This window comes from Trachurus trachurus, assembly GCF_905171665.1.
Source record: "Trachurus trachurus genome assembly, chromosome: 21".
NCBI lineage: Eukaryota > Metazoa > Chordata > Actinopteri > Carangiformes > Carangidae > Trachurus > Trachurus trachurus.
In genome coordinates this window covers 1545074-1563252 of record NC_139899.1, presented here as the reverse complement: position 1 = coordinate 1563252, position 18179 = coordinate 1545074, and the positions used below count along the sequence as shown (strand labels likewise).

Sequence of the window (18179 nt, the reverse complement as noted above, 5' to 3'; positions counted from 1 at the left end):
GTAAAGTGTCAGGGGGACTATGGTAGGTGGTGGGATTCCCGGGTTGATGGTTTAATTCCTGGTTTCTCTGATCCAGGGTTGGGTCAGTAAGATCATGTGAATGGTGATCTTCTGTGCCGAGTGAAGCAGCTGAAAAACAACAACAAAATTGCCGTCAAAGTTATCTTTAATATAATTCCATAACCTCTTGTTCTGTCTGATAGAAAAGTGGCTCACCTGAGTGCTCCATCTAACAGCCAGAAACACTTAAACTGATGAGCTTTCATTTCCTTTTACCGGTACATTAACAGACAGTTGCCCCCCTTCGGTTCCATTAATGCTCAACAGCGGCTGAGATGGATGTGATCGTATCTTGGACACACCTACATCCCGGCCTTCCATTTGTGAGCAAATCTCATCCCTTTGGGAGACCATCCTGAGTACGTATTGTTGTTTTTTTGTCCGTTTACCTTTTATGAGACAAGCTGCAGTAGCTAAAGTCATTACGGGCCTGGTCCGGGGAGCCTTGCAGAAGCAGGAGTGCATTACTGTGAGTGGGTTGAAAATGAGGAAAGTGATGTTTTTGTTGTGATCTTTGTGTTGCTATTTGTGATTTAGAAGTATGTTCAACTACATTAGACAGTATTAGAGCATCAGCGTAATAAAAAGTGTCGTCTACAAATCACAGCTCCTCTCTGCAGTGTGTGGCACACTGCCAAGTTTGACAGTATAGTCTTCCCTAGGTCTCTTGAACAGTGACATATACAGGGACTGGGCTATACTGTATGCCCAGTCAGAGGCATTTTATACATTGTTTATACTGGCTTTTGTCAAATTCTTTCCTCATTGAGGTCTTTTATCACAATTGTATGTTGCCACTCTTGAATTTTCTATTTTCTGTATTTTCTAGTCTAGTTTTTCTTGCAGTGTTAGTAATTTAAGTAGATATGGGTATGGCCAAAACCTGTGTGGGTGTGTGTTTGTGTGTGCATGTGCTCACGCTTCATGCCACCCCACCATAAATCAGTGCCACCCCTATCAAAAATGTCTGGTTACGCCCCTGCTCTTGAAATCTTTGATATCATCAGATATCCTGATATCAGATTTGGCCTGATTCTAGTTCTACTAAGGACGTTTTCATGTTTCATGTGCAACTCTCATTGTTTTATGATTTGGCTCACAGGAGACCTTTTCCCACAATTGTGTTACCCTTTATCAGGGACACAGGAGACTGCAGGAGACTCACAATCACCACGCCGGAGGATGAGAGAGGAAGACGGACGGAGTGAAACAAAGCAGGTTAAGGAGTGGCCTTCACCAGATGTGTTGGTGAGGAGGAGGAGAAGGGGGGGGTCTGTAGATGGTGGAGTGAGGGAGTGGCAAGAATGAAAGGAAGGAAGGCTACAGGGAGGGGATGTAGGAGAGGAGGAGGAGTGGTGGGAGTGGAGCATACCAGCATGCGGCAGCAGCGACTAGGGAATCAGGTTTCTCAGAGTCAGAGTCAGAGTCAGAGTGGAGAGAGAGAGGGGAGGAGAGAGGCTGAGACAGATTTCCCCTTTGGACACTCAGCTGAGCTCAGCTAACGGTCCCTGGGCTCTCACTGAGTCTGGATCTCAGCAGACAGGGCCAGAGTGACGCACAGACACACACACACTGACACGCTCCGTCTGTAGTCGGCCGTCCAGGGTCTGACCACTCAGTCTATGAGGCCGTCTCCTGGAGAGAGCCCACCTCTGAGGGTCTGACTCATACTCATCACCCTTGAGGAAAATCTCTACATTTGGTAAGTATTACTCTTCCTCATGTTGTCTTTCTGTAGCTGCAGTTGCAAAGTGATGCTTTTGTGTCTCATATTTCTGCCTCTGGTTTTAATTTACTCCCCACAAACCTCCCTCTCTGCTGTGGTTTGAAGTTTATAAATGGGTTGGATTGGATTCTCCACATAATTGTGTGCAGGAGGCAATGGTATGTTCATATCACACGTTGTTGTACTGGGGAGGGATGGCATATACTCTTATTAGTAATAAACTGAAAAAGCTAAATGCACGCTTCATAGAGTGTAAGTGTAAAGTTGTCAGTCTTCATGTCTGCGTTGTTTATTCCCAGTTTCCATCCTGTCAGATCTCCTCATGATGAGTCATGTCTCCGTGTGTGTGTATATGTGTGTCCATGTGCGTGTGGTCAGTCAACTCCCTCCAGAACCGGGGCCTCGTGTGTGACTCATCACCCCAGGCAGTCCAAAAACACAACTCCAAAAATAAAACAACGTAACACGAGCTAATTGGATGTTAAAAGTCTGGACTTGGAGAATGAAGCAGGGTGTGTCAAAACTTCTCTGCAGCACAATCTGTGAAAAGCAGAGGAAGGAGGAGGGGGGGGGGCACGGAAAAAATAAAAAGTGCATTAAATGTGGCGAGAAAACGCCAAACATTGAAGTGAAGTGCACATTTATGGAGCAAAAGAGCAGTGGAAAATCAGCCTCACATTCATGGTCAAGTCTCTTTCCTCAGCGGGAAAAGTGATATTAAATTGTTGAGCAACTGTGAATACATTCCTTGTCAGTCATACTGTGGTGAGAAGAACTACTCTGCCAGTGAGTGGAGGGCTGGCATTGAGGGGGGGAGGAGGGTGGGGGGAGGGACAGCCCCTCGATTACATGGTGTTGTTTCAGGAGACAATGAAAGGAAATGATCGCTCTCGGACAGGAATACAGATAAACAGACATTAGAAAACCTCCCAGTGTTTGATCCACAGTCATCAGACAACAGAGATAAGAGATATAAAGAGTTAATGAACTTGTATGTTTATGTTGATTTACGTTACTTTCTCTGCTTTTAATGAGACACTTTCTCTCCTATGTGCTGCATGTTGTGAGTTTTATGCTTCCTCACATGTTAACAGCTCCGTGAGGACCTTGAGTTAATTTTAGCAGCATTCCAGCAAACTAACAGTGGCGGTTTTTACATGTACTGTAAGTTTACTATCAGAGTTTAGACTGCATCAGTGGCTGATGGGAATGCCACTAGTTTTGTACATATCTGGTCAAAGTATTGAACTAATTTAAATTTTGATCCTGGATTGTGGAGGATGAAAAGTTCATCATTAAAATTAATTGTGATGGGGACATGAATGTGTCTACTTACTAGATAGTAGCTGTTCATACCTTTCATAAGTGTCAGCCTGGTGGTAGGCTACTACAGTACATAGTGTGTGTGACAAATGTCACAGTCAGTAGGTGTTGTTGGTTGGACGGAATAACATGTATGGGAAGTAATTATGATCCAATTGTTTTGACAGTTATTGCAATGTGAGTCATCAAGTGATTAAATGATCATTTTGGATTATATTTTCACAAAGAATTTTTTTTTTTATGACATAATGATGTGCAACACAGCACCACAATTCTTCATTTGTGGTCTGTTATGACCAATTTTACTTTTGTCAAAAAACAATGCAGCATCTATTATTTGCATATTCCACTCGATCATACTGGTCAGGTTGAGAGCAATATAGAAATAGTATAGCATATAGGTTTTATTTTTTTGCAGATTTTTCAGTGATATAAAAACTGATTTATAATCTTGCCTGACTTTATGTAGATGAATAAAAATCAATCAATCAGTCAGTCTGCTCCAGGAGGCACAGACTGCTGAGTGTATGGTTTCTCTGTGAGCTGCCACACAAGGCCTCTCTGTCTGCTTCTGCTCGCTGCTAATCAGCTAATGAGTAAAGATTCAATCGTGTGACAGGATCCAGATTTCAATGCTGACTTGTAAATCTTGAAGAGAGAAGTCCAGTCTACTAGCTACATACCAGCACATTGTGTCAGTTTCCTCTCCGTTTCTACTTCACTGGGAACTTTGTGTCTGTCCCAGTTCCACATCGCAGATGTCAGGGTCAGCAGCTGAACAGTAGCAGGTAAGTATTCAGCTGTATTGCTTAGGGACACTTCAGCTGTGCAGTTACTGGCCAGCGCAGAAGGTTTGAGCCCAGATCTTGTAGTAAAAAAAAGTAATAATAATAAGAGGATGGCTGCTTATCATGGGCGATGGATGGACATGTCTTTATCAGTGGGGAAATCCTCTATGAGCAAAGTGAAGTACTAATATCCTTCCTCATATGTCCTATCAACGTTCCTGTGGGTGATATACTGAACCTGTTGTACAACAGACCTGCTCCGGCTCCGTCCAACAAGAGAGGAATGACGATTGCGTAACTAACAATAAGAACCAGGGTGTGCAGCAGAGATGAAAAGTGAAGATGTATTTTATACTGTGATTAATTGTTTTCAGATAGTTTATGGAGAAGTTAGATAAACACAGAGGTTGAGTTTGGTTCCAGGGAGAAAACATCTGGGAGGATTCACTCACATCTGCTTCTTTTTAACAGCAAATTTCCACTGGCATGATTCAGGGATAGCGATGGATCCTGAATGCTCTCGTGAGTAAATGTTATTCACTTAGACTGGAGATGCATATTGTGATGATTGATGGTCTCATATATGTTCAGTGTTAAACCCATATTCTAATTAGGTAAAGTGATTTATCACTGTAACTATTTGCCTTGTAGCCTCCTCTGTGTCCTTTTAGTTCTGATGGTGTAGTATCCACATTATAACCTGAGCATGGCTCTGTGCAGGTATCCAAGATGACCCAGATGTCAAGGTGATGATGGCGGGCGCGACGCTGAGGAAAGTCAAGTCCCGCTCCTGGAAGAAGCAGCGACATTTCCGCCTTCTGGAGGACGGTTTGACAATCTGGTACAAATCCAGATGGGCGGGAAAAGGCCACTCCACCTGTGAGTAGGGAAACGTGGACTTGTGTTTGCGTGCATGATTTTGCTGACATATTAACTCCTTTTGATTTCCCCTGCACATAAACTATATTCTATGAATTTCAAGTTCTTTGACATTTTGGATTCTTGCTTAAAGGTCCAGTGTGTAATATTTGTCAAGGTTTATTGGCAAAATCTGAATATACTACCAATGAATATATTTGTATAAGGGTATAATCGCTATAAAATAAAATCTGTTTGGTTTTCATATCCTTATAATTCTTATAAATTCTTCTTTATATAGCAAGGGTCTTGCTTAGAGAGTATCGCCATCTTGCGCCGCCATGTTTGTACAGAATGGAAAATCCAGCCAACCAGAGAGAAATAAACAATATAATTATTTAATAGATAAATAATAGAATCTGAATGCTAGATGTCACTGTTTTCCCCTCATTTTACACACTGGACCTTTAATGGTTTAGGTTCATACCATATACCTGTAACCCCGCCCCTAATTCTGTTACTGCCAGGGACCTTTATTCCATGTCATTTCCTGTCTGCCCCTTTATGATCTACACAATAGAGGCACAAATCCCAGAAAGAGAGGATAAGCTGAAAAAAAAAAGTATTTGATGCAGAATTTCCTCCCAGGCTGAGTAGAGGCCTCTTTCCTATCCCCACAGTCCTAACTAAATATTATGTGAAGCTCTATTTCATGTCCAGGACCAGTTCCCACGCAACCGGTGGAGATTCCAGGAAGTTACCGGGCTGACTTTGTTACCTTTGGATAGAGGGGGCAAACTATTTCATCTGTCTTTATGCTAAGCTAAGCTAAGCTAGCTAATTAATTCTCTAGAGGAAAGCAATTACTGTAAGAGGTTATTTACTGTAAGAATCAGAATGTTGCTTTATGAGGTTCATTTGAGTCCAATGGATGATGGATGGATAGATAGATAGATAGATAGATAGATAGATAGATAGATAGATAGATAGATAGATAGATAGATAGATAGATAGATAGATAGATAGATAGATAGATAGATAGATAGATAGATAGATAGATAGATAGATAGATAGATAGATTTAGATTTATTTGTCTGTTCTATACGACGCAGTATTAGGGCCACATTGACAAATAAAAAAATAACAAACTTCTAAATTTACGACTTTATTCTCGTAAATTTATGACTTTATTCTCTAAGTCTGTGTTTTTTTTTCCCCAATGTGGCCCTAATACTCCGTCGTAGTTCTAAGCAAAAAGAGCAGACATTTGTCTTTATAAACAGCTCCATGAGACATTATAATTGAAGTCCACACTGAGGCATTTATCACTCTTAAAACACGTTCAAAAATACACACACCACAACGAATAAAGACACAGTTTAGTCAGTTCTGTGCTTTCTAGAGCAGTTACTGCAGAGGGGATGACAGATCGCTTATAAATGTTTTTTACGGGCCAAACATGAAGGAGTGGTGCCGTGCCGGGGGTGTGAGGGAGGGGCCCTCGGTGATCAGGGTGGCTGAGCGCCTGTACAGTTCACACAGAGGGTGTCGAGCTGTTTCACTTATTTTACTGTCATTTTACTGTAAAGTGTGTGCACAGCAACAGAAAAGCTGAAGATAGTAGAAACACAGAACACAAGCATGAGTCTGTAACCCAATAACCATCATGTTCAAGTTTGTTATGATTTTGCATGTTACTCCAAACCTCCCATTGTATCCCCCCAGTTATTTGGAGTGAGGTCATTTTGGTTGAGCTTCAAACTGCACACAGAAGCATATGAAATGAATCAGTGAAGTGAAGTGGTGTAATCCTCCGCTGGACCATGTCTTCACCGTGACTGATCCTGTCTCAGTCTCAGTCAGCGAGTTGGAGACGGTGCGCGAGGGCCACCAGTCCGAGGTCCTGCTGAGCATCGCTGAGGAGTTCCCCGCTGACCTCTGCTTCACCTTGGTGTTTCACGGTCGCCACGGCAACCTGGACCTTGTAGCTGAGTCCCCAGAGGAAGCCCGGGCCTGGATCCAGGGCGTCCGCAAGTTAATTCACAAGGCTCAAACAATGGATGAGAAGGAGAGGCTGGACCAGTATCCTTCCACTTTTTAAGAGGAATCAAAAACAACTGTGTTTATTCTTTTTTTTCTCCTCCATTTAGGTTTGTGCAATCCATCAGGTTATTTCAGCAATTAAATGATTTTCTAATACAAGTCCACGGATAGTTTAAAGTGATTTGATTTGACTTGATCTGAAGTTCTAAATGGAAAAATACAATTATTAAACAAGAGTTTTTATCAAACAATATGTCAGTTTTCCTCAGCGCCTTCTCAGATGGGTCTGGGACTGGTTTCAGAAAGCTGACAAAAACAAAGACGGGAAGATGAATTTCAAAGAAGTGAAGAAACTGCTGAAAATGATGAACGTAGACATGAACGAGGAACATGCTTTCCATCTCTTCACGGTGAGTGTCTGGCCTGAAGGTTAAAGATGAGAGGGTTAGAAGACGGGGCAGAATTAGTGATTAATCTGAATCACGTCGACTTTGTTGTCTGGGAATTTGCTTTTATTGAGTTTCCTTCAAGTTTGAGCCGTCAAGCGTATAATCTGGAAAGACCAGTGCTAAATATTTCCTTAGAATAGAGACATTCTTTGTCAAAGGACCTCACCTAACACATAAACAACTCCTTTATTCCTTTATTCCCGTAGATGGCTGATAAGTCGGAGAGTGGCTCTTTGGAAATTGAGCAGTTTGTCCACTTCTATAAGATGCTGACTCAGAGGGATGAGGTGTGGAAGGTGTTCCAGGACTACTCTGGAGATGGGGAGAAGTTACTGTTGGAGGAGCTGGAGAACTTCCTGACGACAGCGCAGCATGAGGGAGAGCAGAGCGCCCAGCACGCCCAGGAGCTCATAGATCGCTATGAACCATCAGAGACGGGTAAAGGAGACTGTGACTGAGAAAAACATTTTAATACTGATTAGTACATCTTTAACATCATCTCAGTAGAGAGCAGAGGCACTTTGTTTTCTTGCCTTTGATGATAATTGATTAACAGAGTAATACATCGCAAATAAAGTGCCAGACAGGACATAACAGTATAGAAAATATCTGCTTGTGGTGAATACGATTGTGGAAATTACAAAAGCCTGGACAAAATCTGTACACTGGCAATTGCAGAGATGTAAGGCTTTGCAATCAAATATGCTAATAGAATAGAGCAGAAGATGATAGGAACCTGTTAGTTATTTTGTACTGGCTTGATAATGACACTATGATAAGATGAAAACTCTACATTGAAATGTATCCTCCTAGCAGGGCCGGCCCTAGGATTTTGGTGGCCCTAAACAGGATTTTGTTAGTGGCCCCCAAAACACTCCAAGCGCACCAAATCACACACACTGCTTACAACTGAATGAACAGCAAAACGGTATGCATCACGGTCAGAGTGGAGGTGTGTTGCTGCACTGTGTTACAACACACTGAGTTTTTATGAGCTACTGTAAAGTATATTTGAATTAATAATAAATGTGACACAAACCCCATTAAACTATGTATGAAACCTTACCCGGCACCCCAGGAAAGGTTTTTTATTAATGCCATGGAAGATTTTTTAATTTAAAATTTTGGAAATTCACAGTTTGAGTGATGATTTTTTAAAAAAAATGTATGGCCGAATAAATCAGAATTATTCTGCGCCAACTCCACTTGTATTCTTCTGTGCAGCCAAGAAGCAGGGCGTCATGTCGCTAGATGGCTTCCAGATGTACCTGTGCTCACAGGAGGGCTCCATCTTCAAACCTGAGAGTCGAGGTCTCCATCAGGACATGAGCCAGCCGCTCAGCCACTACTTCATCTCCTCCTCACACAACACCTACCTCCTGGAGGACCAGCTCCGAGGACAGAGCAGCCTGGAGGCATACATCCAGTGAGGACCACTACACACACACACACACACACACACACACACACACACACACACACACACACACACACACACACACACACACACACACACACACACACACACACACATCACACATCACACATGAGACACACACAGGACAGAGACTTTGTATAAAAACAGATTTAGAGCTAAGGATAGCAGGTGAACCTGGGAAAAAACTAAGCACCCAGCAAAAAGGCACAAGAAGAGTTTGTCATATGATTCAGTCTTGTTTTTGCCTTCAATACTAATAGATACAGCATTAATTAATTTCATTTCATTTCATTTTTTTTTTCTTCCATTTTTGATTTATTCCATTCATGGTATACATACTTCACATGGTTGCACATATTTACACAATATACACATAGTCACCATAAATGAAAAGGAGCAGGATGAAGAAAAACTTATAGTACCATGCCCCTCTCTGTTGTTATAATTGCATTGGCTTACTATCAACACCAATATTATACTCTATTTCAAAAAATTTAAGATGATGAAACATATAATAACAAGAAAACAAGAACTTTAAACTTTATCTATTTTGTTTTATTCTACTTTTTTATTCTTCTTTGCTCCTGCTTTTAACTCTCTTTGTCTTTATGTTAAGCACATTGAGTTGCCTTGGTATGAATTGTGCTATATAAATAAAGATGCCTTGCCTAACTTAGACTTCCTTATGTTCCCAGGGCTCTGAAACGAGGCTGTCGCTGTGTGGAGGTGGACTCCTGGGACGGCAGCGATGGAGAGCCGGTCGTGTACCATGGTCACACTTTAACATCCAAGATTCTCTTCAGAGACATCATCTCTACACTCAAAGAATATGCCTTCAAGGTGAGAAGCACGACCATCGAATGCTTGTAAAGTGTTTGTTCACTTACAATATACAGTGTGTTATGACTTTAAAATGACTGGTATCAAGCGAGCCTCAGAATCAGAAAATCTTTATTGTCCCCTGCAAAAAGCAGTGGGAACAACTAAAAGAAATATAAGTTAAGAAAAACACAGTATACAGAGTAAGACCTTAAAAGAACATAAAAGATTTCATAGTGAGTTGCTGACATTGGTCAGTGCTTGTATTGGAATCTAAATAGAATTCACAGACATATATTTTTTAAACCAGTCTTTACAATACAAAGCTGAGAGAACCAGGGAACCAGGAACCAGGAAGCTGAGAGCACCAGTGTTCTCTCAGCTTCCTGATGCTGAATGGAAATGAGACATAATACTGTAATGTCATTATCCCACTGTGTTTGCCAGAGTTGACGGAATTTCAACATGCATTAAAACAAGCAACTTGTGTGTGGTGTTTTCACATCCTCATCTGACAGGCGTCAGACTTCCCAGTCATCCTGTCTCTTGAGAATCACTGTAGTGTGGAGCAGCAGACCGTCATGGCTCAGCACCTCAGCCAAATCCTGGGAGACACATTGTTGACCACCCTGCTGGATGGACAGATTCCTCAGCAGCTTCCATCTCCACAGGTTTGATATATTATTTTCATTATTTATTTATTTTCCCTCCAAAGTTCTCTTGTGAGGATGAAATGTACTGGAATTTGTTTTTCCTTTCAACCTCTCATGAAACTTTGTAGTGATGCCAGTGGAGATAAAAACAGGGAAAAAAGACCAACGCACTCTGGTAATAGCTCCCAGACCGGAAAATGGCAACATCTGGGAGGATCTCTGTCTGCCACTGTGGCCATATATAGACACCACACACAGGTTTTCTTATGTATTTTGCTATTTAGTTGGTTTTTACACTTATCATTATTTCATTTATGAATTATATTTGACTTGCTTTTTGCAAAATTGTACTTTATGAAATTTGCCTCTAGCTTCAAACTGTTATCTCTGCCCCGCCCCCGACCTGCTCAGTCTGAAGCCAAGATCCCCAGTCAGGAGTCGGTGTAATACCTGCTCTGCTCCGTGATGCAGCGCCTAAACCAAGAACGTAGCTATTATATTAAAATTCTGGAGCAAGCACCACAGAGCTGATTGTTTCTCCCTTTGTGTCTTCTTTAACCTTTTCATCTGGCACCTGTGGAAATATTTTTAGATGTGTGTGATGATCCGCATCTTACTGGTGCTGGAGGAAATGCCAGGAGATCACCAGAGTCAGGAGGAGGATGTTAATACAATATGGCACGGCAATGCATCCAATAGAAATTGTCTTATTTTAGTCTCAATAGCAGAGCTTAAGATACTGCCCAGGCATTCATGGTTCCCAGAGAGGGATCTCTGGTGACGGCCTAACTTTCCACCTGGTGTCATGAGCTGTACATTTGTTCACCTGCAAATCCTTAGCAACAGTACTCTTTTTTAAAGGGACATTGTGTAACTTCTCCTGTTATCTATTCATGAAAATCGATTATTTGGTTCAAAAGTATGTTCTTCATTAATCAGTAATCCCCCCATCAACAAAGTGAAGTGTTCCTTTCAGCTCTGAATGAGCCGTTCATATCATTCATATCTCCATGGAGCGGGTAAGCTCGGTGCTGCTGCCATGTGGTGTCTCCATGTTTTTACGTTCAGTGGCAGCGTGACGGTAGGAAACCACGGAAACTCAGCGGAGACACCGGAGCTGTCGGCTCAGGTGGAGGTGGCGTCTGTGAAAGTCACCGTGGTAACGCAGTGAGGAGGAATGGAGCGTTACACTGATGCTGCATTCACCTGCAGTCGGGCAGACGGCCGTCGCTAACAAACCAGATGTCATTTTAGTCACAGAAGTCCAGAGAAAGCCGGTAAAACATGGGTCAGGTAAACAATACCACATCGCCATGACAACATATTGTCACGTGTATTGTTTTGCCTCGTGCTGACGGACCACTTGTTTACATAGAGGCTTGTTTATGCCGTTACGTGCAGCGGCTGTTGTCCGTCTGCCGTCTGCCCAATTTCATGTGAATGCAGCATGAAAAATACGATTGAGTTGCTTGCGATATACAACCGCAACGCTAGATGGGAGTAATTCCTACACAATGTACCTTTAACGTTAACGTTGCCACCATTAACATTGTTTTTTAAATTTAACCTGACTGTGACTGTGAGTGACCTCTAACAGTTTCTCCATCTGATGTTTTTTCACCTTTGATACAAAGTTTCAGTAAACAATCTGCTTTGAGTTATTATAACAGTTGTATAGAGTATAACATGTTTTCAGACAGTACCCAGGTCCCAGCCCGTATGAGGGAAGCTGAGGCACCATTAACAATACAGATGCTTTTTAAAGATTTATGGTCTCTTGTTTGATCCATCGCACCCTGATTCTAAAAGCAATTGTACACTGTAACTTCCAAACCCTTTCCCATTAGAGCACTTAAAACAATCAATATGAACTTGAAGTAATGGTAGATAATTGCTATGCAGAATTTCACAGAGGAAATTAAATAGCAGCACATAGCTGCATTTAGTTAGGAGACAGCAGAGTGCATGGAGATGGACCACCTACATCCGAGTCCATCCTCCTGTTGGTCCATCCCACGTTCCAGACTCATTCAGCATCTTTATGTTTCTGATGAAATTAAAGTCTCATTTACACCGGCTGATTAAGAGAACAGAGTTTATTGGTTTTCATCATCATCATAGGAACTGAAGGGGAAGATTCTGCTGAAAGCCAAGAAAATTGGCGGTCTAGAGATATGTCCTGATGAAACCCTGACGGATGAAGTCAGCGATGACGAAGACATGGCAAACGGTGACCCTGACAGCCCGTCTGCAGAAGACCCGCCTGCTGAGTGCGTGAACAACAAGGTAGACGTGACACAACACTTGGTGTGTAATGTCAGACAGATTTCATTTCTTCTAGAATTGTTGAACCACGGTTCTTCAGTTTGCCTTGAAGTGGAAGTGACGAAAGATCATCTGCAGAGACAGTGAACGGTATCAGAGGCGATAGTGCAGCAAGACGGGGGTGAATGGAGCTTGATAGTAAAGAGAGACAGGAAACTGGGTTGGGACAAAGACAAGGAGGCTAGAGTGGAGGAAGATAGTGAAAAAAAACAGGAAACAGGCTTTTAAAAGACAGATATGAGACAAAGAAGAGCGATAGTGAAGTGAGAAAATGTGCTTCTTCTCGTCCTGTGGGAAAAAAAACCTCCAGCTCTCTGTGAAAATATCCAAATCTGCATTTCATATTTAACCGAGCAGGTTAACCAAGAACCTTTTATTGGCAGGAGTGTTAATTTTTACATGTGTGTCAGTGAAGTGGCCAGTGCAGCCACAGTAGCCTATTTCCCTGCTGAGCAGCCAGAGATTAACTGGAAGCACTTGTGGCTTTAATCGTTTCATTAGAGCTAATGGGGCTGAGAGAGGGAATCACAAATATCCCTCTGTAAAACTTCATCCAGAATTATTAAACCAGCAGCAGTAGGGGATATTTTCTCTTCAGACAGTTTAATCCTGTGAAATTACAGGTCAGTAATAGGATAATAATGACTTAATATATCCTATCACAAATAATGTGGAAAATATTGTAATAATTACAATAATTTGTCCAGAATATGAAAATTTCCAACCAAACAGCAGCTGCCATCCTGTTCCAATTCTTCTTATACTGACACAACTTCTTGTTACATAATTCATTATTCCATATTCAGCAGTATATTATTTATATGATTTTGGTTATCAGCTGTACTGGCTAGTTATTATGTAGTCTTCTAATTTGCTGACTTTTTTCAGACAGGTTTGTGATTTATTTTCAGTTGTAAACAAATTACAGGGTAGATGTAATTTTATCACTGGCCTCTAATTTGTGAGGGATGGAATAGGATTTATTTGATTGGCTAATTATGCATCTTGTCCTCCACTGCAGAAATCCAAGTCCAAGCTGTCCAGAGAGCTGTCAGACCTGGTGCTTTACTGCAAGAGCGTGCACTTCCATGGCTTTGAGCATTCCCGTCTACACAGCAAATGCTACGAGATGTCCTCGTTCTCCGAATCCAAGGCCAAGAGGCTAGCTAAGGAAGCAGGTACCGTCAGCAAGGGGGGGGGGGGCAGTGCATGTAGGATAAGGGTGGGGAACTATGACATCACGTTCCTCTGATAAGATAACTTATGTTTCTGACTTTGATGTCGTCTCTTTTTACACAGTCATGTGATTTATAGCTGTAATTATGAACAAGAAACAGCTGACGTGTCCGTGTTCATGCTTCATTCTTGTGAATCCAGGGACAGACTTTGTGCAGTACAACACACGGCAGCTGAGCAGGATTTACCCCAGTGGCCTCAGGACCGACTCCTCAAACTACAACCCACAGGACATGTGGAGTGTGGGCTGCCAGATAGGTGAGGGGGAGGCTGCCCTCTGCTGGATGGAGCAGACTTTACTCTAGTCTCGGTTTCCACTCTGAAATCTCAGGTTGATTTGTGTTTGACATGATGTTTCAGCCACTTTCAGAGTCAGACACATGTGATAATTGTGTTTATTTTGGAGTTAATCCACATGTTGTGCTGATGCACAGTGCTGCATTCAAGTGTCTTTACAAAGTGTTAGGTCACCACCTGCATTTCCATTCTTTCTTAACATATTCCCACAACTGGTAGTGGGTTTACAAATTTACTGGGTTGAAGAAATTCATAGGACAGATAATAAATAGCAGATAGCAATAGCAGTAGAAAGAAAGCAGTATTTGTAATAGAATATTATTAAAGCAGAAGTAAGCGATCCGGTGGTTTTGTCTAACTTCCTGTCAGCGGATGGAGTTAGCAGTCCCCGCCCTCGTCCCTACATCACGACATTCACGCGCATCCCTTGGCTGCACACACAGAGAGGACCGCCCCTTTATGCCGTTCTCTCTCCTCATTGGATAAAGGTTGTAGGATACAAGGAAAGTTTTCTCCTCGGCTTACAGCAGAGCAGAGTGACTGACAGACCCGTGTTTTGGACCAAACACTCGATATAAGTGATTGCTGTCGGAAGATAGAACTATTTAAGACTTATATTAACACAAATATTCCGCTTACTTCTGCTTTAAGACAAAATAATAAATAAGAAGATATATTTTATACACACATTTGAATTATGTTTGTTTATCACATTATTATCACATTCTGAAACAAAATGTTCAGTGACCTCTCATGTCATGTGGGTAGAGGTATTGTCCTCCTTTGATGCCATATGTCACCCTTATATAAATAAGTACACATTATTAAGAATGAGTTCAGCTTTAAATACTGAATTCATCATTTATTACACATGAATACTCATTAGTATGTAGTTTACAAACACAGTTGAAAATGTTTTACTCGTCATTGATAAGCACTAACTGTATTTATAAACTACATACTAATGAGTATTCATGTGTTATAAATGAAGAATTCAGTATTTATTAGCGGGACTATGAGGAGTTTTGGAAAGCAAAGTGTTTTCACACTACATTCGGTATTCGGATTCGGCGGCGTTATTACCACTAATAATAACAAAATAACGATAAAAACAAAACGATATATTTATCGAAAATGGAGCCATTAACAAGTGTGGGTAACGTAGATTCATCCACATTAATGAGACTTTTTTTTATAACCAAATACAAACTCCTCATTGTCCCTTTAATGCAGTGGGCACTTATTATAAAGTGTTACCTATAAATACATTCTAGTATAGTAAATAAATCCCTTGTCCCTCTGGTGACAGTGTCGTTAAGAAGATCCAACAGGTTCAAATACAGAACAGCAGCCCCACAACTGGACGGGCTCCTCCGGTCTGCTCTGGATAAAAGACTTCTCTCATAAACTCTGACAGCTGCATAGATAGGACTTATTCTGGGAAACCATGTGATGCTGCCAGCTGCATTTAGGAAAGAAAAACTTAATTGTATTGTTTAATCTCTCTTCTCTGAAGTGGCTCTGAACTTCCAGACTGCCGGTCTAGAGATGGATCTGAACGACGGGCTGTTCAGGCAGAACGGCTGCTGTGGCTACGTCCTCAAGCCTGACTTCATGACAGATGGCAACACTCAGTTCAGTCCAGAGAAACCAGAGGAGCGCCAAGGCTACAGACCACTGCGCCTGTCCATACAGGTTTAAAAAGAGACATGACATGTCCAGATGGGTTTGTGGAAAGACAAATGGCACCTGATATACAAATACATTTGTGTCCATCAGGTGATAAGTGGGCAGCAGCTTCCAAAGGTGAATCAGAAGGAGGGCTCTATTGTAGACCCTCTGGTCAGAGTGGAGATCTATGGAGTACCACAGGACCAGGCCAAGGAGGAGACCAGTCACATTAACAACAATGGTGAGAAACAGTTCTTGTACATAATATATGTGTACTTCTTTTACATTTATGATTCAGATAATAAGAGGGGGTTTATTAAAGGGATAGGTCACTCAAAATTTAAATTTCACCCTCATGTCGACTAAGGGCTGGGAGAAGTTTCAGAGTCCTCCGTGCCTTCTCTGAGTTACAGCGGGGCTCCGTGCAGCACTGCATGTCCATATGACGGTTGCAAATGGATACCACTTTTCTTCGTAATAAAAAGACACACCAAAAAATGTCCAAATACCTCCATAGTGCTCGTATGTAATGTCCATCTTGTATTGATTTAATCTCGCGAGATTTGGACGGACCAGGAAGAGAAGCTTCCGCTACAAACAAGCTTGAAATATAGACTTATTTAAATTTTTTCGGAACAATTTCGCATTTCGGGGCTTCAATACAAGAGGGACATTACATACATGGAGGTATTTGGATGTTTCCAGTGGTATCCATTTGCAACCGTCATATGGACATGCAGTGCTACACCGAGACCCCCTGTAACTCAGAGAAGCCACGGAGGACTCTGAAACTTCTCCCAGCCCATAGTCCACATGAGGGTGAGTAGATAGAGTGCAATTTGAATTTTGGGTGAACTATTCTTTTAAGAGAAAGTTTGTTCACTTGTTAACTGTATTTGCAGGTTTTAACCCAGTGTGGGATGAAACTCTAAATTTCGTCATCCACAACCCTGAGCTGGCCCTGGTTCGCTTTGTAACGGAGGATTATGATAAGGCGTCCAGGAATGACTTCATTGGACAGTACACGCTTCCCTTCACCTGCATCCAAGCAGGTGAGCAGAAAGCCAAGAGCTTGACACTGAAACCACCAGGATTACAGCTCACTTCAATATAAATATTAAAGGGATAATTCAACATTTTGGAAAATTGGCCCATTGCCATAATCCTTATAGTTTTAGGAGTAGGTTTGTTACCTTTAATTGTCGGTGCAAGCTATTTTTTAGAACGGCGGAGCTGAGCCACGAGCTGCTCAGAGCTACGCTACGGAGGCTAATGGGATTTCTTTTTCCCTCATCAAACTCATCAAATACACAATCCAACAATTCCAAAACGCTCTGGTGGACAAGTTGTGACCTGCACATTCACCACGCTATGAGATAATAACGGAACGTTACGAGATGGAGTTGTTTTCGAGGTAAATTCATGCAAAACTGCGGATGCGCGATGCCTTCAGGGGCAGTTTTTCGGTAAGTAGTCTCTGCAATTGCCTCGATTATGGATTATGGCAATGGGCCAATTTGCCAAAATGTTGAACTATCCCTTTTGATAAATATTTAGATAAAGTCCTGGTCAGTAGCTCTGTTGTTTAAGATCTCCTCCCTCTCTCCAGGATACCGTCACATACATCTGCTATCTAAAGATGGAACAGCCATTCCTCCCTCGTCCATCTTCATCAACATCAGCATCTCAGAGCTCACATCAAGTTAAACCTGTAGATACGAGGCCAGAGGTGGCTACACATTTAACAAGTTTTAACATTTGAATATAATAACTAGGTCTAGTTTCAAAGTACGGTGCAGTATTTCTCAAAACTTTGCTGTTGGACTTATCTGGAAGAGGACACCCCATGAAGACCAAACTAAGAATTCACAGAGACATTAGAAAGTGGGAGTGTCTGCATTTATTTCTGTTGGCATTTTAACTTTAGTTATTCATTCATGTCAAAATAAAGGATTGCTGCATGTGTTGAATGCCTAAATGTACCGCTATGCCTTGGAATGTACAGTACTATGTACTAAAGTGCCTGGGAAATGACTGAAAGTGTCCGGTTTTAAAATGCAATCATAGAATGTGAAAGAATTCATATAAATATCAGTATTAAAAAAAAACTATCATCATAAAGTTCTCATATCTTTGCATGATGTCACTTCATCTACAGTTTAAGTTCTTCTCATTCACTCTTGTACAAATTCCACAAGGTATGTTGTGTTGTAAATCTGTGTGTATACAGGCCTGTAAATACATTTTCTGAATGGTTCAACGCCACCAAATACAATGAGCAAATTAAATTCAAGTTCAGACCTTCACCATGTCGTTCAATCACACACACACACACACACACACACACACACACACACACACACACACACACACACACACACACACACACACACACACACACACTAATCATACGTTCCGCTTTCCTTCACTTAACAATGTACTAATGTGTTATTCATTGTATTCATCTTGAGTACAATGAAATTAAGTGGTGCA

The 18179-nt window shown here is 41.6% G+C and overlaps 1 protein-coding gene across 3 annotated transcripts; it reads left to right on the top strand.

The window, feature by feature from the left end:
* The first annotated feature begins 1513 nt into the window (after window positions 1-1513).
* plcd4b (phospholipase C, delta 4b) lies at window positions 1514-17787 on the top strand. Of its 3 annotated transcripts, none has more exons than XM_083996130.1 (16): window positions 1514-1762; window positions 4369-4419; window positions 4618-4776; window positions 6609-6837; window positions 7079-7208; window positions 7454-7685; window positions 8472-8673; window positions 9381-9525; window positions 10023-10175; window positions 12279-12443; window positions 13504-13660; window positions 13860-13976; window positions 15532-15710; window positions 15795-15927; window positions 16589-16738; window positions 17296-17787. In XM_083996130.1, exons 2-16 carry the CDS (start codon window positions 4401-4403, stop codon window positions 17391-17393), a joined length of 2268 nt encoding a protein of 755 aa, XP_083852256.1. In that variant the 5' UTR covers window positions 1514-1762; window positions 4369-4400; the 3' UTR covers window positions 17394-17787. The 3 variants fall into 3 exon arrangements, with proteins under 3 accessions (XP_083852256.1, XP_083852257.1, XP_083852255.1); XM_083996131.1 differs by lacking the exon at window positions 1514-1762 and adding an exon at window positions 3863-3897 and having other exon boundaries at window positions 7514-7685; XM_083996129.1 differs by lacking the exon at window positions 1514-1762 and adding an exon at window positions 3863-3897.
* Window positions 17788-18179: the final 392 nt, after the last annotated feature.

Bases quoted from the DNA above. Each gene is read 5' to 3' on its own strand.
- plcd4b (XM_083996130.1), top strand. The intron at 7,686-8,471 runs GTAAAGGAGACT...TCTTCTGTGCAG, and splicing joins CTATGAACCATCAGAGACGG to CCAAGAAGCAGGGCGTCATG. The intron at 15,711-15,794 runs GTTTAAAAAGAG...TGTGTCCATCAG, and splicing joins CACTGCGCCTGTCCATACAG to GTGATAAGTGGGCAGCAGCT.